This window comes from Pleurodeles waltl, chromosome 11 (assembly GCF_031143425.1).
Source record: "Pleurodeles waltl isolate 20211129_DDA chromosome 11, aPleWal1.hap1.20221129, whole genome shotgun sequence".
NCBI classification, from domain to species: domain Eukaryota; kingdom Metazoa; phylum Chordata; class Amphibia; order Caudata; family Salamandridae; genus Pleurodeles; species Pleurodeles waltl.
This window is the reverse complement of record NC_090450.1, coordinates 933,200,753-933,222,659: the sequence shown is the minus strand read 5'-3', so window position 1 is coordinate 933,222,659 and position 21,907 is coordinate 933,200,753. Positions and strand designations below refer to the sequence as shown.

At 44.7% G+C, this 21,907-nt stretch overlaps 1 protein-coding gene across 8 annotated transcripts in view; it reads left to right on the top strand.

Moving 5' to 3' along the window:
• The window catches only part of NCOR2 (nuclear receptor corepressor 2), a 1,084,598-nt gene that overhangs the window by 153,580 nt on the left and 909,111 nt on the right, over window positions 1-21,907 (top strand). For all 8 annotated transcript variants that reach the window (XM_069215021.1, XM_069215023.1, XM_069215022.1 and 5 more), the window contains exon 2: window positions 3,723-3,936. In XM_069215021.1, the coding sequence (XP_069071122.1) occupies window positions 3,832-3,936 (105 nt within the window). In that variant the 5' untranslated portion in view covers window positions 3,723-3,831. The remainder of the gene's footprint in view (window positions 1-3,722; window positions 3,937-21,907) is intronic.

Genomic DNA, 21,907 nt, shown 5'->3' with positions numbered 1-21,907 from the left:
GCCTATGTTATGCCCCTGCAAATTAACCCTTCAAATATTTCAGGAGGGGTCAACCCCCTTACTAGACTAACACAGAGCATTACTACAATGATACCAGCGACCTTGCTGGGAAAGCGAAGATCTCTGCTGCAGGTGCCTTAACCCAAGAAGAAATGCTAAGCCTGTTTGTAATCAGTTAAGTAATCTATACTATCACCTTTGACCTTGTGGCCCATTTCTTTGGAAACAAGCATTTTATCCACTTTTCTCCCACTCCATTACTAGTGCCAAGACACCAGTCTAGGTTACAAAATATAACATTTAGGGGGTTATTCTAACTTTGGAGGAGTGTTAATCCGTCCCAAAAGTGACGGTAAAGTGACGGATATACCACCAGCCGTATTACGAGTTCCATAGGATATAATGGACTCGTAATACGGCTGGTGGTAAATCCGTCACTTTTCCGTCACTTTTGGGACGGATTAACACCTCCTCCAAAGTTAGAATAACCCCCTTAATGTCTAAAATATTATTATTAAAAGATACCAGCACGCAAACACAAAGACATGGTTACATTAGCTATGACTTTAATCCCAAACTGCATAAACAGAGTAAAAAATCACGACGAATTAATGTTAAACCTACGCCAAACTCTCTCTCAAAACCCTGAACTTCACTTTAATGCCAGTTTTTTTAGCCTAATTCTGGCCCCAACCCTTATGGCTCACCCCACCCTAAACCTGAGCGGCATGCTAACCCAGAGCCCCGCAGGCAAGCTTAACGCTCGCTTACTTTTAAAACGTTTGTTAAAGAAGGCCTTGACATATTTTCAAATGAAGTATATTGAAAAATTAAATAATTTCAAGTTTAAATTTTTTGTGTTTTCTAGTTTCAGTGTTGCTGCTTTATCTTTTGTGACTGGACACAATTGCCCTCCCATGCCACTGCCAGGGTGAAATGGGCTCAGAAAAGTTTCATTATCATATCATCAAGGGCATTGGCCATGCTTAGTTTAATCTGTCACCCGCCTACAGGCACAACATTGTTTTTTTCTTGTACCCTTCTTTTCTGCAACTCCTCCCAACTTCTGTAACACCTCTACCATGTCTACTATCTTCTCTGTGGCATTCTTCCTTTTGGTGCTCAAAAGGACCTTCTTCCCCTGGTCCTCTCCATCCCAGCCCCCTTCTATAGAGCATAACAAGGGTTTGTCCTCGGCCTCTTATTTTCTGAACACCCTCTTCCCCTTTGGGGCACCGCAAGGATCTTTCCTTGCCCCCTTATTTTCTCTAAACTTCTTTCCGACTTTTGAGGAAATGTCCTTGGCCCCTTATTTTCCGCAGTCTTCTCTTTTAGGCACAGCGGGCATCTTTCTTTGGGTCCTGAATCGTACCTTTCCCCTCTTAGCCTATTATGGGATGTCACAAGGATCTTCTGTTGGCCCCATATTTTCTCGAAACTCTCTCACATTAGAGGGGGATCACAATGATATATCATTGGCATCTCATTTTCTCTAGCCACCCCTCCCCCCCCCAAGCGGCATCACAATGGTCTTTTCCTAACCCCTCCCATTTCTAATATATTCCCCTCCCACAGGGCACCACATGTGTGCGTCTCTTGGCACCCCCTTTTATTTGAACTCTGCCATGTGGGCCATCAGAGGGCCTGCCAACTCCCTTTTCTCTTTCTAAAATAATTCCCTTTCCACTGTTATTTCTCTTCTCAGGTAGTCCGCTCTTGTCTACATTGACGGTCTGCCTTTTCTCTGCTTCTTTTGTGGTGTTCTTAAGAATCACAGACATCTGTGTTCACCCTCCTCCTAATCTGTCTTCTGTCATGGGATACTTCCTCCTCCTCAAAGATCTACACAGCTTCTTCCCTCCCCACCCGGTGCTGTAGCTCTTGATCTGGTTCTCATCTGGCACAAAGGTCTTGACACATCTACCGAGAGCACCATATCCCTCGCTGGAGCAAGTGCAGTTTAAGGACTCCGAGCAGCTGTACTGACAATATTGAACTTTTGAGAATCAGTCATAATGACAGCCAAGTGACATAAACCCCCCCAAACAGATGGGATAATAGGGACTGCCGGTCAGGACATCTGCATAGGTCTGTGCATAGCCTCCAGGTCAAAATGCAAGATCTCAGGAATGCACTCGGGTCAGTTGTGATGAGTGTAGGGTTGGGGGAAGCAACATACGAGCTGGATGGTGAGCAAGCAACATGGAGTGTGGGAGAGTCGGAGGAGGGGGGGTGAAGGGAGAAACGGAACAAGTGAGAGATGGGCAGAGAGCAAGAAAACACATTCTTCCGCAAAGCGCTAAAAGCAATGGGAAAAAACACAAGAGGAAGGAAACCCAATAAAAATAAAGCGAATGAGATTGACAAGTAAGCCAACCAGTGTTAAGCAGTGGGCTGACCCAAACTCCTCTGTAAGTGCTGGTATTGTCCATAACAAGGATTTTGGCACCAAACAGCTGCGGCTGTCAGATGTGTCTGTACGCAAGACCTAACGAAGGAAAGACACAACAGATGGTGAAGGATCTTGGGAGGGCTTTGGAGTAGGGCAGTGAATATGCAAAACATTTGTATTTTAAATACATGTATCTGTGAAGTTATTGCTTAGGTAAACACGTTCAGCAAGTAATTATTGTTGATTTTTTTTACATTGCAGTTTTTCAGTGAAAATATATGCCACTGTTTAACCGTGAGAGCTATGTGGGTTTCTGGGATTGTCAAATGTGTGCTCCTGAAAGTTCAAGCTCAGGCAGCTGGAAAAATAATCAAAATGATCATAGCTGTACGGAAGGAAAGCACTTTTTTGTGGAAGCACAAAACTTCTGCCCAATAAAAACATGTACTCTTGGCTCCCAACATGTGAGTGGGGCCAATACCTCTCTCTTGCGATGCTCACATAAGTGTCTGGTGACAACTACGCTGTCAAGCCAGACTATAACAATACTTTGGAAATGGAACAGTAGATATGGTAAAGTGCTGCAGTTTCCATTGGTCTAGTGAGGAATGACCATACCTTTTGTTAAGAAATATATGAACCTGTTATCTGAAAAGTATACAAAAGGAAGTGAAAATACCTAAAGTGATGTTCCAAATATCCAAATGTCTCCAAATGCAAGTGTCCTGTGGCCCGCCGATGAAAGCAATTGTAGTGAACGCAGTAACAAAAACATACTATGCGGACACACAGAAAAGCTTTGTTTTATGATCTTTGTGGTGGAGGTTGAACTGTAACCAGTTGTTCGAAGATGTTTTTTTTACTCTGGCTGTTCTGCCTTGGAGCTTTCTCACGGCTTATTCTACCATCCTTTTTGGATCATTAAATCACTCAGTCAAAGGGATAAGCAAATGATGTTAATCTTAATTGACTGAAATCATGAGCAATAAGTCCAACTGGAATATATTAATTTGATTTATCGCAAAGTATGCAAAATGACATTACCAGAAAACAAAAGTCAATAGTGAGAAAGATCCCCATTCTTGGAAACAGTCAGAATTCCCAGAAAGTTGCAGTGTGAGTAGCTTCAACTGGTAATAAACAAAGTAGAGAAAGTCTCAGACTCCATTGCCTAGCACTAGTTAATTGCAAGGATAACGTGTGCCTTGGCCACTTTCCACACAGCATTGTTTGGAATTCAGAATGTCCTCTAGATATGAGATGTCTCTATTTTTTTTTGTAGTAGCTTTTGGCTGAAAGTAACCTTCTCTTCATTTCTGTTTACTTGCAGATGCCAAACAGTGCGCAAAGCAGCTGAATCATGAATCAGATTGCTGGGATTGCAACGCTCCTCGCCAATATTTAGAAGAAGGAAACGCCTAACTGCAGCGGTCGCCACCATGTCTGGTTCTACGCAGCCCGCCACGCAGAGCCGGCGCGCCACAGAGACGCGTTACCCTCCTCATGCCATGTCATACCCAATCCAGTTACCTCGATCACATGCGGTAAGCATCACCTACTCGGTAAATGTAATTGCACATTTGGGCACTCTGGCCCATAGAGAAGTGTTGGCTCTTGTTAACAGAAACACTTGGTATAATCTTCCTCACTCTCCCAGAAACAAATCTATTTGCATTAAATTTTAATATTGTTACCCTCCAAAGCCACATGATCTCATCCTCCTTGGAATTACCCTCAACAAGCACTACCTCTGTGCTACAAGGTGCCTTTTAGAAGTTTCTTCCTCCTTACCCTTGGTGGGTAACTTCCTCAAAGTCAGTTCAGCATTGAAGACTTCTCTCTTCGACAAGCCTATGGTCGGCTCCTCTATTGACAGTCAGACTGTGTGCTTCTATTAACCCTAACCTAATTTCCATACTAATTGTTTTTGTTACACCGCTCTTTAAAGTGGTTTGAAGCGGTCTCCAGGCTCACCAGCGCGATACTGACACCATTAATAAAATCAAGTAAGTCCACCTACCCACAGTGCTTTAAATGGGCAGGGACTGTCCTGTACTGAGTACCTGACCTTCTGCATTTACCATTTAAAGCCCTGCCTACCCAGACCTGTATGCTATGACCTTGCCCTAGTGGGAAGGTCATAGCAGGGAAGCCTCTGTCTGACCCTCGCAGTATTACCCTAGCTCAGAGCTCTTCCATTAAACTTTCTCCTCCTAATACAGCCCCCTACAAGACAGACCACCCTAGCTGCCTGTAAGGCAGTCAGGGTGTTATTTTCATGAATCTGTTCAACTTGGTCTTGCACTTCTTCGGAATCCACAAAGTTTGACGCATTCTCCAGCTGAGTTTGCTGATCTCTGGCTGTGAAATTAGTTGGCGTTTAAATCAGAGTTGTAAAAGCTGATAGATGTGTCCCAGGTGGGAACTAAAGTTCCTGGAGGCTGCTGGATAATGAACGCAGGAGGAGGTGGAGGCCGGTGTGACTCATACGTTGCTCATCAGTTGGCTCGCAAAGCATTCTGGGACAATAATGATGGAATAATTACATCTTGAACAAAATGCCACTGTGGCTTCCCCAGGTCTACCTACCTTTCTTGGGCACTTCTCTGGCCTTCTAGCACATCCATACATGGCAACATTTTAGAAGAGAAAAGTAGGAGATTAAAAAAAATAATAATAATAATCGACAGAATGTATTTCCCCCATAGACTTCTATTGAGGCCTGAATCGTGTCTATTGTCATGTATGGGACTTGCAAGTGTGCTGCTGCAGGATGGATATCAGAAATGCAAATATAGTTTTTTTTTCTTACCTGCCAGGAGTACAAAGAAAGCGCTATGGCAGGCAGAGGAAGAGAGTGGCAGAAATGCTGTGCACTGGCTTGCAGGAGGAGCACGTTATTGGCAGTACATACTGCAACGGACACAAGACCAGTCCCTGTCGGCAGAAGCCCACTGAGGAATCGGGGTTTTTGTATGCAGGAACTGGAAGGCAGGAGACCTGCATTGAAATTGCTCGTCTCCTGCCTGAATTTGAAGGGTTGGCATACTCGCACATCTCCCAACATCACTAAAAACACGTCTGACACAAATATAGGTGTATGCCTTGCGGGCTGCACCCCCTGAAACCCAGTAAGGCAAGGGCAGTCAAAGTACACTGTCACCCTGACGGAGTAAATTCCTATTCGCCAAACTATAAATCAGACCATGGATCGTGCCTCACTAGAATTATATATACACATAGTCGCCACTGGGTATTTGTCGTTAGGACCGTGTTTCCATAGGAAAAGCATTTTTTGTGTTGCTAATAGCTTTGGCGCCATTTGATGAATCTCCATGGAACCTAGGAGGTTTTGGAGTGATCTGTCAAGCGGTGGGCCGATAGAAAAGGGGGCTTCCAATACACGTTTTTCCCATTCATATTTCCATAGAAACTTTCGACACAGCTACAGCCCAAACCACTGAACGGATTTACACCAGATTTGGCAGAAAACTAGATCATGGTCCAGAAAGAGTGCTTTATGTGATTTGGTGTAAATCCGTTCAGTAGTTTTTGAGCAATTAATGCTCAAAAACATTGTATATCTAGGGACACTGAACCAACAGATCTCTTGCTGAGATTTAATTGGCTGCCACAACCTCAACCAGGAAGAGGTGGCAGCCATCTTAACACTGTGCTCACCCCATATCCAAGCCTCAAAGAGGTCCCAAGCACCCCATCCCCAGGGGACCCTAACACGTTTTAAAAAGGGAGGGGTCTACATGCCCCCCCCCTCCCTGAGTGATTAATGGCCTCTGGGATCCTTTCTCCCGGGGCCGGCTCACATGCTGTGTCCTGGGAAGCCCACCCTGGAATAAAGCGGTTTTTCTGACTGCACTGATACGGGCAGGGAAACCTGTGTGTGCTCCTGCTTGGAAGGAGCTTTATTTCATCTCCCACCATGCAGGATCAAACACAAAGTCTGCTCCCAGCCGGTGGGAACTTACAGAATGCTCCCACTGGCTAGAAGCAGACTTGAGATCTGCTTCCCTGCCTGCAAGGATGTGGGCAGGGAAACAAATCAAGCGATTGCTCTGCCTGGAGGGAACAGCATAAATAGCTGCTCCCCGCAAGTGGGAGTAATGCCGGCTCCTGACATGTGGGGAGGAGGCTGGGGGCACAGGGACCTTGGGGCTCCCTCAGCAGCTCACGAGTGTATGGTGGGTGCACTGGGTGCCAACTTTAAGTAATGTGAGGCCTAGGGGATGGGATCCCCAGGGCCTATAGTGGCTGCGGGACAGGGGCCTGCATGGCCCTCCTCCCCTTTATGTGAGAGTGGCCTGTGGGGAATGGGGTCCCAAGGGCCTAACCCTTGGAGCAGTGGGCTTCATGGCCCCCTCCTCTTTAATTAAAATAAGTTACTGGAGGATGGGGTCCCCAGGGCCTAATAAGGCTCTGGGAAGGTGGTCATGTGACCCCCCCTCCGCTTTATAATAAATAGGGCCTAAAGAGGCGTGAGGAGGGGGCCACATGCCCCCCTTTACTGAGATCAGTGGGCCTGGGGGCTGAGGTCCCCAGGGCCTAACAAGGATCAGAGAGGGGGGTGGGGGAGTGCGGCTCCCTTGCCCTCCATTAAAATAAGTGGCACAGGCAGATGGTGTCTTCAGGGCCTAACGAGCCTCTGGGAGGGAAGGCCGCCTAGCCCTCCTCCCCTTTATTTTTTAGCAAAGGGCCTGGGGTCCCCAGGGCCTAACATGGCTTCTGAGGGGGACTCCTGGCTCTCCTCAACTTTAAAGTAAATAAGCCCCTGGGGGACAGGGTCCCCAGGGCCTAATAAGGTCAGGGAATAGGGGCATGCAGGCCCCTCCCCTTTAAAATCTATATGCTTCTGGGTGATGGGGACCAGGGCCATAATAGGTTTGTGAAAGGGGGGGCCATACGGTCATGCCTCTTCGTTAAGAAAAAAAAAGTCCCTGGGGGATGGGGCCCCCAGGGCCTGGCCTGTCCCCCTGCCCTGCACAACCAAAGGCCCTGCGTAGTGTGGGTTGCCTTTAGCCGTGCATGGTGCGGTGTTGGATTTACAAATGGTAATTAAATATTATTTTACCTTAAAATAAAATAAAAAACTAGAAACTTACTGAAAAACCAAAGGTTAAAGTAATGTTATAGTTAGGTGTGATTAAAAAAAAAAAAAACCTCAGAAATTCACACCCAAAAAAAAGTTTCAAGTAACGTTATTGTTAGGTGAATTTGTCAGTGACAACAGGGACAACATTAACATTTTGAACTAAAAAAAAAAACTCAAAATTCATCAGTATAGTTAGCAGAGCCAAATATAACTTGTGCCCCCACTGCTTATAATCTCACATGACATGTGCTATGACATCACTAATGACATCTCAAATTATATAATTGAGGACATCCCCAATTACATCATTCACAACACCATCCAATGAGTGTGTTAGTTTGTTTTATAGTTTAATACGTACCATATTACTTATTTACCTAATTTTGTACAGTTTGTGTCGAGCTAATTGGTGTGTGTACAAAACGCCTGTGCTCCCAATGCACCATAGGTGTGAAGAGATATTGAACACATTATAAATCTTTGTATTGAGGAGTAACTTTGTGTGCAGGTGACAGCTGACTTGAGTTCATTGTGTTCCACACAAGGTTTTTGGTACTTCAGAGAAGGTTTTCTGCAGGGCAAAGATTGTACATTAGTGTTGTAATTGACAAATTCACCCAACTAAAATGTTACTTTAACCTTTGTTTTTCCAGAGAACATAAATATATATTACATTAATGTTACATGCACTTCATATCTACCTGCCAGACTATGTATGTATTAGCAACATTAAAATCCCAGTAAAAAAATAAATTTCCCTCTTTTTCTAGGGCAGGATTAACGCCCAGTATATCTATTTAGTTGGCAAGTGCTCATCCCAAAACCTTTCTTTTACTTCTTCCCCAATTTATAACGCTCCTCAGTCAGTGCCACATCACCTGGATATTTACTGCGTTTAATATGTACTCAGTGGAGTAAACCAATCACTAGATTGCCAAGGTTATTAGTCGATGTTCTTGAGAAGCACGCAATTGCATAAATACCAACAGTCCTCACTTAGATGGGTCATTATTTTAAGCCAAATATGTTATTTCTAAACTTCAATTTACTTTTCGCCATTTTTACAAGTTTCTCGCTCCACTGGCTGGTCTATTTACAAATAAAAATGTCTGTTAAAAAATCTCCCTCTTTGGGATTTGTCAAGAAAAACATTGCAGTGCTTAAAAGCCTGCCTGGCATTAGAATGTCTAGCTGCCAGCCAGGTAGTGTACACAGGGCCACTTGACATGGACTGGAGAACTGTAGCCTCCTTACAACAAAAATATGAGGGTGTGTGCTATGAAGCTTGGCGCGAGAGTAGGGTTTTACCGACCTGACCTGTATTTTTAAGTCCAGGCTGGTGAAAATATTGAGAAAAGCAGTGAAATCCAGAACTCTTATCCTTCTGAAACATAAACCTATAACAGCAAACACATAAATGAATCATTTAAAAAGTACGTGAGAGCTGTCTAAATCCTTTCAGAACGATTATTAGAGCAAACAGAAGGATAATTACTTCTTTAGAAAATAATTCTGACAATTTGACACAAGTTCTTTTTCACCTGACAGGTCTTGGCTGTTCCAGAATAGCAAAACGTGTACAAATAGCTGGTATTTTTTCTAAGAAATGTGGCAAACCTAATGTGGAGGACACTGGGGGATTCACTCTTCGCCCTCCCTTACGTGACGCAGGGGTACCCTCACGCACAACATAGGATAGCTGCGGGGGGTGGTGGAATACAGTCATTGGTGCTCTAGTCGGTAATAAAGCACAGGAAAGAGGGGGCTTCTCTCGTTGCCCCTCCCTCTTCATGAGCCAGCAGGAACCATTCCCGATTTAAGTAGCGTGGCACCCATGTCTTTGTCAACTGGTGGGTTACCTTTTCTCCAACTAATTAGAATATTGGGTAACTTGATATCTTGCAGCTTAGTTCATTAAGGCGTTGATTGAGCAGTGTTGCTCCCCAGCAAGGGTCACAGATGGGTTAATATTTTTGTGGGACACCGGATGAGGACAGCATGCTTCTGACCTGTTCCCCCCAACCCAGTAGGTCCAAAAGGACACAGTGGGGTAACAGGGTCAGGTCTGCCTCAGGGTGCCTTAACTTTTGATTAATCATCCAAGGTCGTTTGATACAAGTCACTTGATTCATTGCCCATGATCTTTGATACAAGTCACATCTATTTCATTTGGGAAAGATCTGGAGCAACGCGTCCGGAACCACGCCTGCGTTGTTCATGCAAGCGGAACAACAGTTGCCTGAACAACGCAGGCCTTTTTCTCTGCCTTAACCACGCATGTGCTGAACAACGCACATATGTGGTTAAGGCAGAGAAAAAGGAAGATCCATCGGGAGAGGATGCGGTCTGGTAAGTGGGGCTGGGGAAGGGTTGGGGTAGTTTTTAGGGGTGGGGCTGGGAGGTGAAGGGGTTGTTGTGGTTATGTTATTTTTTTAAGGGGCAGGTGTAGGGGGGTAGGTACTTTGTTTTTTAGGGCGGGTGGAGGGTTCGGGGTTATTTTGTTTTTAGGGGTGGGGGTTGGGGTAATTTTGTATTTAGGGGGTCGGATTTTTAGGGGTCGGGTAGTTTTGTATTTAGGGTGGGGGGTCGGGTTTTTAGGGGCAGGTGTGGGGGTCAAGGTAATTTTGTATTTGGGGGTTGGGGTAATTAGGTTTTTAGGGTGGGTGGGGGGACAGGCTTTAAGGGGTGGGGGTCGGATTTTTAGGGGCGGGGTGGGGGGTTGGGATAATTTTGTATTTAGGGTGGGTGGGGGTGGGTTATTAGAGGTGGGGCTCGGGCGATTTTGTATTTAGGGCGGGTGGGTCTTTAGAGGTGGGGTTCCGTGTAATTTTGTATTCAGGGCGGGTGTGGGGTCGGGTTTTTGGGGGTGGGGGTTGGGGTCATTTTGTATTCAAGGCAAGTGGGGGGGGGGTCGGGTTTTTGGGGGCAGGGTGGGGGGTTGGGCAATTTTGTATTTAGGGTGGGTAGGGGCAGCTTATTGGGGGTGGGTTGTCGGGGTAATTTTGTATTTAGGGTGGGGGTGGGTTTTTAGGGGTAGGGGTAATTTTGTATTTAGGGTGGGTGATGGGGTTTGGTTTTTAGGGGTGGGTGTTGGGGTAATTTTGTATTCAGGGCAGGCGGGGGTCAGGTTTTTAGAGGCAGGGGTGGGGGGACGGGGTAATTGTTTTTAGGGGTTCGGTTGTTTTATTTTTAGGGTGGGGGTCTGTTTTAGGGCTCAGAGTGGGTGGGGGTATCGGGGTCGTTTTTAGGGGTGGGGGGGTCAGAGTACTTCTGTTTTTAGGGTGGGGGTGGCATGCGACAACCATGCATGCTGTTTCCACACATGCCTTTACTAGGCATGCCTTTGCAACAAAAAATCATTGTAAAGGCATGCGTGGTAAAGCCATGCATGGAAACAACGCAGTTGTTGTTCCGACCGCATTGTTCAGGCATGCGTGGTTGCCGCATGCGTGGTTCCATTATACAACCTTTTCAGTTGATACAAGTCACAGTTACGACCAGTAAGCATCATCGATTATCCTTTGCTGGTGCGGAGTCTCTACTCGCATAATTATAAAGTGTTAAACATGAAGAAATTCTAATGTCCTTTGCTAATTGTGTTAGTATCTTACTGTACATACATGCTACGGGTGTAAGAGTGCACGTGTTTGCATGCATGCGCACAGAAGCTTGCCCCTTGTTGACAGGTTCAAGCAGAACTTTTTGATTAACTTTTTCATTAGAAAACGATCGCGGACGATAACTCAGTGGTTGAAATGTCGCAAGCTGTGATTCATCGCCCATCACTGAAGACTAAGACATCATTTCCAGAAACCCTCTTCTTTGGAGCGCACATCTGCTTCTGAGAACTTGTCTATTTTTTATGACAAGCATGCAAGGTTTGGAAGTGGGGGGAAAGTTATAGCTGTAGATAATTCGTTTTCGTTGCTGGTTCTAAGCCACCCTGAAGAAGAATGTTTTCTTTGTTTTGATTTATCTGCACACACATGATTCCCATTCATTTGGTGTGTCCAGTCGTTTCGCCAACTGATGTTGCCACTCAGCATGGCCATACAGAAGCTTTCATCACTGTAGGTGCAGTTATGAGGTGTCACACACAGTTTCCAGTCAGTACCACATACGATCGTGTGCACACAATATTGTGGCACACAGTAACCGTTCTGGTTGGATCTCTTTAATGGTGGCGTCTAAGGTGCCTCCTAGTATCCCTCGCAGTAGTCTAGGACTGGTGTTCCAGAAATGTCAGCACTGTGCATCTTTGACCTACTTGCTCACCCACAGCTGAAATTGAAGAGAGGATGTTAGGCAACCCCAGACAAATGGTATCTTTGGGGCTTTATTTCAAGCTGATGATTGGTCACCATGCCATCATAGTCCGGAGAAGGCATCTCCGAAGTCTGGTATCCTCAGTAAGTGACACCTTTAAATAGAAACGAGTGATAGTCACATACTCCATCATTTTTCAAAGTGCAAGTAAAGCCACTTGTCCACCACAGCAACATAAATTGCACACCTTTGGAGGTTTTCCTCATCTAGGATAAGGACCAATGCAGGGCCTATCAGATGATATCAAGAAGCACAGGTTCACCCAATTGTGAATAGCCCCATGTACGGAGCAGCACAGAATCTCCACGTTTTCTCTTTTCCCAACCCTCCCATGTCTGCATCAGTGAATACCACTGCCTCCCCTAACCTGTCCATTCAGTTATCTGCTTCTCCTAAGGGAACCTGGAGCCAAAAGCCATGCCACAGATCTTCGATTCTGGGTCAGCAAGGTACAGAGCAATATCAGACCATGCTCATAAACCTAGCTTCCCAGATGTTGACCCATCTGTGCCTCACTCCTTCACAGACATAAGGCACAAATACAGCTGCATCACTCCCTACAGAATGCCCCCTCAAAGTAAAGAAGTTAGGATGGGCTACAACATCTGTCAACTAAGGAATCTTTGGGTACCTTCACATCCTAAAATGGGTCTATCAAAGTTGTACTTCAAAATTATTTCTGCCTACAGACCCCACCTATTTTTATTATTTTCATTTATATGGATCTGCATGAAGGAAGCCTCATTTCGAATACACACCACTATGGGAGAAAACTCATCTACAATTTATTGTTGTTGTATTTACTTGGTATTGTACTGCTCATCTCCGGTCCGCCTCAGTGCCACCCACTCACAAAGGTCTTGGAACGAATTCATGGCTTTCGTTTGAAATAAAATCTTCTCATTTTGGAGCAGCATGTCATCAGATGAAATTTCCCATTAAACTACAGTTGTTCACTGGACCACCATGTCCTATTTCCTTTTGTGAATTTCAAGAGGATTTCACAGGGGCTATATCATATCTCTGTCTCTTCCACCGACATTTACAATCCTACATTTATCTAACTAGGTCAGGCAGATTCATACTCAGTGATAGGTTCAGTAGCATCTCTTTTGTCTGAGGAAGTCCAGTGGTAATTGGAACACCATTGTAAAGCCACTGCTCAAAAAAATACACACGGATTCTGCCCCCTTGGCCACCTACCATCTGATCTCTAGTCTCATAAGCTTGGCAAAGCTCTTGGAAGCCACGATGACCATCTAATTGTTGTATCACCTGGAGCTCAAACTTATTCAGGTCTTTACAATATTGTTTTTGACCATGAAGACGAACGCAGTCCACCCTAATGATCACTGGGCAAGATCTACCTATCGGCAGGGACACAGCTTCACTTTGAGGCTCCAGAACACCTCTACTGCATTCAACGTGGCTGACCACACCAAGCTTCTTCCTCGTCTTTGGCATGCCTGTGAAATCAGAGGAAGGCCCTGCTGTGCGACATGTAATTCCTCGCAAGCCATACCAAGTAGATTAAACTGGAGACCACATTCTCAGGACTTAAGTCCCAATCCAGGTGCCCACTGAGACCAATCTTTGGTCATTGTGTACATGATGAGGAAGTCCAAGTCTTTGACAAATAGCATTGACTCTTGTATATACGCAATAGTTCGATCCACAACGTGTTTCTACCAAGATCCATGGAATCTGCACCATACCACGGACTGCTACACTGATATTTAGCAATGGCTGGCATCCGGATTTGGAAACATATACTGTGTAGCAGGCTTTTGGACCTGTGCAGAGCTAAGATCTCCTTGGAGACCAGGGAAATGCCTCTCCTCCTTGGTCCATGTCCTGTTCTAGCAAACATGCTCCTGACAGCTTAGCAGTGTGCACTCTCTGAGCCAGTGCTTATTTTGTAAATAAAAAGGTGCCGGTGCCCAAAGCCCTCCTCTTAAACACGCGGCTGCTGCAATTAAATGTGTGAACACGGAATACTGAGGCAGCGTAATCCTGAACCCATCTCAGGTCTCTTGAGTCCATTTACGGCCACTCCCTGCCCCTTCAGCTCACTCCTGCAGCTTTCTACTTTCTCCCTTTGTGACACGTTTTCGTTTTCTCTTCCTCCGTCTTTCCCATATGTGTCTTTTGCTTGCAACAAATGCTTGAGGCAGAAGAATAAGCTCCGGCCCTCAAAAATAAGTGCCGGTGCTCAGCACTGGAAACAACAAGCGCAAATTAAGTACTGCTCTGAGTTCACCTTCAGGCAGAGGGAGCGCTACAATAGGAATTACATATTTTTTCTATTGATTTAAAATAAGCAGGTATTAATACCGACTATTGCAGTTTTACCATCACTAACGATTTGAATATTAGGCGTTACTATTACCAAGTGTAATTGTTCTCAATTTGCTCATCTCAGAACAAGGAAAGACTGAGTGGGTGACCTGCACGCCTCATCAGATGCGAGCCCCTGACCCCACAGTCCCACCTTGCTGCCTTTTATAGTGAAAAAGTAAATTAACTAACAGGAGTGAAAAAACCTATGTACGTGCAAGGTAGGAAGCCCAACACTTGACTGTGTCCGCCTGAGCCCTACCGCCTCCTCAGAAGCAGCAGCTTATTACTAAATTGAGAAACAATCGTTCACGGACAAAACCTAAACTCCCAGCATTAGGGTCACCAACAACGTCCCACTTGTCTGGATCCATGTGAGTGCTTAATTTGTAAAAATAAATAAATACAAAAAGTGCCTGGGCCCTTCTTCGGAGGCTACTGTAGGCTGCACGACATTTTGTCCCGTCAGCTCTGCAGATGACAGTATCAACACAACCACTCCTACAAGTGTGACTATTATAAGCCACCCAAAGCTACAACAAGCATGTGAAAGGCAGCTATTGTCCCTTTTAAAAGTATGTTGACTTATTAACATTGTTGTTGTGCTCATCTCAAGTTTAGAAAGACACTGCCACCATGTGGTGAACTGTTGCTAGAGCTAGTGCTGACTTTTAAGTGCTGGTGCTTGCTGAGCACTGGAAACCACCGGCTCAAATTAAGCACTGATCCACGTCTATTTTTCAGTTAATCTACAAAATACATTTTATAAGTAACATACCAGGAGTCTGAAGGCAGATCACTTGACTTTAAACAAAAAATCTCAAAATGGACAATCAAATGCAGCAAAGTGGACTGTGACTGTGAGAAATACCATCAAGGGACCTGAAGAGCTGTCCAAAGCTGCCAGTTTAGTGAAAACCATAAAAATGTGCACCGCTAGCTCACACTTCCTCACCTATCGCACTTCTAAGTGCTGTTTCCCATAACACGATAACCATAGCTGGTGACACAGAAACACTTCAAAATCGGATCAAAACAAATACAAAACACACTTTACACTTCCAACTAACTATACATCGTGCACGGTGTAGCGTGTAGGCAAGCGCTTCAGCACCCCACGCAGTGGTGCTAAGCGCTATATAAATGTTACAATACGAAACAGTCTGTGGTTATTCTGAAATCCAGGCCCTGGTTTGTGCCCTGCGGATAGATGTTGGACAGGCCAGTGCTGAAACGTATAACAGATGTGTTGTCCTTGAAAGAGGTCTGTAAGCGGGCTTGAAGTTGGCGGGAAGATGAACCATCTTTGAAGGCCGGAGCTTTCATTTTGATAACTGCTGCTTGAAAGATAAGCGGGTTCCGTGCCGTGACGAGACAGCCGATCTCAGAGATGGAAACTCCTGCAAATATTTACACAGCCAGCCTCTCACCCGCCCAGGCTCCGCTCTGTTTTCAATTACTCAGCCTTGACTTTGGAGGGGGTTTCTGGCACTTCCGATTTTCGCAGTCATTGTGGCGCTGGATAATAAAAATGCGAAACTCTTTAAAACAGGCAAGGGAGGAAGACACCGCTTTAAGATAGGCTCGGGTGAAACTTAGTTTATGGCGCCTTAATTTCATGGAATGCCAAGCACGCCCTCCTAGTACGCAAAATGTTAGAGAGGGCGCCGTTTGCCACGTCCTGTAATTGAGGTGTCAGTCAGGAAAAAATCCTATTGAGAATAACCAGGAGACAGGCAGCTGTTTTTTGCATCACACGTGATTTCAGTCTTTTTTTAGGCAGAAATGCGCCCTTGAGTCCAGAATGGATGGTAGGACTTTTTTCTTGCTCAAAATCGTGTAGAATACTGACTCAGCATTTTATCATGTACTATAGTGTAATTTGGCATTCGTTTTGGGGCATTTTGTATAATTTCTTCACAGGAAATTACACAAATTTTCCCCAGGCCTATTTTAAAAGTGACTGGAGAGAAAGGCGAGAGAGAGAGACGACCAGCAAAACAAAAACAAATCCCACCCGTAAAGAAAGATAGTGGGGCAATATGTGCATTAAGTAGAGAACGGCATCCTATAAATAGTTATTTTTATGTCTTTTTTTATTGGAGGTATTTATCTGACATGGACTCAATCCAGGTGATAGCAGGAGCCCTCCAGTATTCTGCTATTTCTGCATGTGTAATTGTGTTAGCAGGGTGGAGAGGGCGTTTTTTTCCAGGGCAAGAGTATGTCCATTGGGAATGAGGTGAACACCAGCAAATAAATAATTGTTTGATTCAAACCGCCCCCCCCCACCACCCTCCACCCACCCAAACACACACACATCATTCCTACTGACTTCCCATCATGTTTTTACTGGTAAAAAAAGCTTCTCTGTGTAGCCATAAGTTCAGAAAATGTCCTAGAACCCTATATATTTAGGGATGCAAAAACCCTTTTATCCAAACGGAAAAAAAAAAATTGGGTGCAAAGGAAAAGGGGAGCTGTTCAAATGTCGACACGTGGCGCATTGTCACCGTATTTTCTCAGGAGTATATGTAGGGACGCATGTGCTTGTATTAGCAAGGCACCATCCTGCAGTTACAGTGACTCCCAGAAATTGCCTAAATCTGTGTATCTCACAGGCATACGTGTGTTTTTGTGTGAATGGTTACTCCTAATTGGCATTCCTTTTCACTTAATTACAAAACAAAAGTCACACGTGGGCGTACTGCTGCAAATTGTCTGGAAACTGCACTTAATTGAATGCTACTGCGCTCGACTTGATCTGCTGAATACTGAGGTTGTAAACACCCCTTAACAGGCACCTCGTAACATTTTACCGACTACGACTGTATTTTAGGTCTGGCTTGGCAGCGCACCTACTGTCCAGCTATTGTAACTAGTTCTTTAAAACAGAGTGGGCTTTGGCTCCGCCCAGCTGACTGCATCTTGTGCTATTGGCTGTTTGTTGCATCATTGTGCCTTCTAAGAAGTGCCGTCATTGCTTTGTAAATAAAGAGGTGCCGGTGCTCAAAGCCCTTCTCTTAAACACGAGGCTGCTTTAATTAAATCTGCCAGCAGTGAATACTGAGGCAGCGTAATCCTGAAGCCATCTCGGGCCTCTTCAATCCATTCCCTGCCCCTTCAGCTCATCCTGCAACTTTCTACTTTCTCCCTTTATGACGCTTTTTAGTTTTTCCTTCTTCCGTCTTTCACATATGTGTCTTTTGCCCGCAGCAATTGCTTGAGGCATAAGAATAAGCCCCGGCCCTCAAAAATAAGTGCCGGTGCTCAGCACCGGAAACAACAAGCACAAATTAAGCACTGGTCATTGGAATGCATGAGAGAATATTTTACATCTGAAAAGTACTGTACCCATCGCACTGTTTGTCACCTTCAGTTCTTTATCTCGGATTTGCATTCTGTACAGAGCCATGCCTTTCTGCTACTTTGGTCCTTGTGTTGGCAAAACCAATAGGTCTGGCTTTAATGTACTGAACAGCATTTGTGTATGAAACATATGTAAATAATGTGTACATGCTTGTGATTTTACACATGTGAACATTAAAGCAAGACCTATTGGTTCGGCAGCATTTATTTCATTTTGGTTTTATTTCGAAAGTGTTTCTATTATTCATTCATCAACAACTGTATTCGATTTTAGATAAAAATCATAAAGGTATAAATGCAAGCATTGTACATAATACAAAGATAAAACAGTGATATTAATAAATGCAGCAATTCCCACCTAAAACCAAATACAGTAACGTATATAAATGTTTCTATCATCACAGCCTGGGCAATGTATAATGATTATGCAAAAATATGTCGCCCTCCTTCGCTGTTCCACCACCGACACTTAACCAGTGGTCCATTAGAGTTTCTCACAGAGCCATACATTAGCAGAACATCCAGTCCAGGGTGAGTGAAATTCCAATGCGTGAAACTGTGAAATTTAAAGACTTTAATCCGGAAAGACATGGACACCGTCCTCCTGCCCCTCCCCCCCCCTCCAGAAGAATTCACACCCCAAGCAATCATTTTTGGAACGAATACATTGTATTTAATTCAAAAGAAAAAAACGGCTAACTCACATTACTCCCGTTTCGGCTTATCCTGACAAGGAAATCTAAAGCTGTCATAGCAATTAAAAAACACATCTGACATTATTTTCCAAAGAAATCGATTTAGGTCTGGCAGAAAAATTTGCAGTAGACATTGGTGCAGCCCGAAGTCCATCTCACAGTTTTCATGGGCAAGCCTAAGTGCTTGACAGGTCTAATCATCTTGCAAGGCCCCCCAAAGGATAGGCTAATGTGACATCCTTGGTATGGGTCTCAAGAGCCCGTACTGTGGGGTTCGGCCCCATACAGCCATCACTAGGTGCCCTGCCCCAGACCCGTCCTTCCCTTCTCACTCCATGGAGCTCCTGCGTTGGAAACCAGCAGTCAGTAGCATCCATGCAAGGCCATCATGTGCTAAATTGTAAGATGTGTAAGTTCCCCAAAGTAATTTAAAAAACCCAAAACCACACATTGGAAGAGAGGAGGAAACTGAAACCTCTGGACACAACTCTTGCACTGTGATTTTGGGATTCTGTGCGCACAGTCCAAACGGAATGTATTTCTTAGCATTCTGGTGTTTGTAGTCCTGTTCCTCCTACACATTCAGAACTACAAGTACCAGAATGAAAAGGAAGAAACCGGGACTGGATAAGCTACCCATACATAGCACAGGGAACTTTGGGCCCTCAGTGGAACCTACTAACATGACATTTGTTGCTCCAGCTATTTCACATTTCCTGTTTTGAGGTTAGAGGTCAAAGGTAAAGGCGTGAGCTTTTGGTCGGCAAGGGTTGGAATGATGGTTAATTCCAAGAAACAGTGCTGTAATTGTGAATGCTGTTTCTTTAAAGGACATAGACCTTATTTTGAGCGATCCCAGTCCCTATTTCTCCTGACACCAGTGCTTTAAATGGAAAAATAGATTTGCAGGTACTCTGTGCCGGAGTACCTGCTTGCTTCTGAGAAGTGCCGGTACTCTCCAATTAAAAGTATTACGTTTTTCTTGAGATGTGCTGGTACTCTCCCTCTCAAAATAAAAAAGTGCCGGTACTCAGTACCGGAGAGTACCGGCCCATTTAAAGCACTGCTGACACGTTCAAGCTTTCAGATGAGCTCTCTCTCTGTAGGGTTGTTACCACACTTGAAATCGTCATGGGCACCGTTTCCAGCTCTGGAATGGTAAGAGATAGCTTAATGCATTCTGGGTATTGTAGTCCTGTTTTGCTTAAACTGACGTAATTCGACTATCACCCCTCATAGCAATGATTTGTAGGTGAAACGTTCAAGAGGGAAATAGTGTTTATTGTGATTTGGTGTGATTGGTCATCCTAGATAATCCCTGAATGTTTAGCTCCCACTAGATAGGTCCTCTAGGCACTTTCATGCACTGCCCTCAAACACGAGCCAGCAATGAACTAATGGCCTGGCATTCTGAGCTTCCCCTTAAGGCGTTGTATCTGCTTATGCGGCGTTTTGGAGTTATTCTCACACTTTTTGCATTTTTTAATATTTTTCATGTGATTTCATCTGAGTTGTTCCAGTCCAACCATTTATTTTTTGTCCCCCAAAATAAAGTAACGTTTTGCAGTCCGGGCGCTCATTTCCCCCTAACACCAAGACTTTTATGAGGCCTTCCTTGTAATGGGATGCTTTCATGAGGCCTTCCTTGTAATGGGATGCTTTCATGAGGCCTTCCTTGTAATGGGGTGCTTTCATGAGGCCTTCCTTGTAATGGGATGCTTTCATGAGGCCTTCCTTGTAATGGGATGCTTTCATGAGGCCTTTTACAGTGGCCTCCAAGGCAGCAGCTGTAGAAGTCTTAATGCGGCACCTGGTCTAGGTCAACGGTTGCGCGATGTTGCTCTTGTAAAGACGTGAGGTCAAAGGTCCTCTGACATCAGCTACGCTGCTCCCTATGACTTTTTGATATCACACCAGGAGAATAGCGGCAGGTCTAGCAGGGACTTGTACAAAACTGGAGACTCGTGAACTTTGAGAGCCAGTAATGGGGTAGGTTTCTGGCTGTCGCAGAGGACAGCTACGAATTCTCTGTTATTCTGAAACCTCTTAAATCTGTGAAGAGGACTTTACATTAACCATGGGAAGATCATAGACAGTATCACTGTTTTCGGTCCCTCTGTGCTCACAAAAAAATTAAAAGAAAAAAGGTATCTGATGCAATATGTTGTAGCCTGACATGCCCAAAGATGTTCGTTTTCTCCATTCTGGTGCTGGGAGGGAGGGCGGGGGCGCGGGCGTCTGGGCAGCCTGCCCTTGCTTTGAGGTCTGTGGTTTTTCATGCTGTGTTAAGCGCTGCCTGGAGGAGTGAATGCTAGCCCTTGCTTGGCAGTGTGGTAATTGGTGTCAACGCGAGGCTGGCCTTAGAGTGATTCCAGGTTAGAGGCCTCTCCAGAGGAGGTCGGCAGGGAGAGGCAGCCCCGTGCATCTTGGAGAGCACGTGTGCATCACTGCTTAACAGCACCGAAAGTAGCTGGTGAAAAAGGATCCGAGCTCCTCCTTTGACCGAGGACGGGATCAGAAAGGATTAGAATCGTACAAACACTCACTCCTTGCCCTAGCAGTTTGCTGGAAGCATTTCAGCTGTAAACCAGATTCCTTAGCTGCAGGCTGAGGTGGAACTGGGCTCCCATGTCTAGTAAAACACATTTCAATATGGCCACCACTATCCAGATGTAACAGTGGGTCTGGGAAGAAGTGGAAGGAGTTTTATGTGCGTCCCCGAGATTTGTTTTGGGGGGAGTAGGGGGAGGCGGTAGCCGTAGGAAGCAGTCCAAGTCGACAACTCCATTCATGCTTTAGACTATCACAAAATCCCTGGACTGGAAAGCATATCTGTGATAACATGGTGTGATATATATACCCTTTTATGTCAAAGACTTGTAACTAGTTCCCAAAGTAGTGCAGATCTTTTAGGAATTCTCCATTACTTAACATAATAAAACAGAATAATTACATCATCATAATTTTTTTTAATTCTCTTTTCGGGTCCCATTTTTGCCATTTGTCGGCACTGCTAATGATGACCGGTTACCTGATACTCAGTTGGAAGGATGGTATGCAGAGTTGGCCGTTGTGAGGATCATGTGATGCTAGTGGTGACAGTTTAGTGCACTGAGTAACTATAACGTGCGCTCTTGCCATGCACTGCTTATACCCTTACATATTACGTCATTGTTTTGCTTCACTAATGACCGAGCTGAAACACTCATGCACTGACAAAAATCTCTGGAATGCGCTTCTTAGTCTAAAGAAGAGATTTATTAATTCACCTCGCAAGGTTCGTAAAGGAGATTAGCATGCTGAAAGCACACGTTTAAAAATGGTCATAGCAATAAAATATAAACATGTACAAATGATTCCCCACTTCAGTAAACATATATATGTATCTATAGTACAATGTAAAGCAAATAATGAATTAAAAAATGCATCACCATGAGGCAAGGGCAAATCTGCTTCATCTCCCTCCTAATCGGCATCAGATCGCCAGATCCCAGAATCGATTGTAGAGAGAGAGATCAATTATCCTCACGGGAAGGATGGATGACACACATCAGCGTCCTGAGCATGTCTGAGATCTGAGTCATTCCCCGTTCTATCTGGTCTCAGCCTCTTATACTTTGAACAAACAAGAGAGGAGAATTCTAGAAACTCCCTCCCACTGCATAAGTTTATTATTCAAAA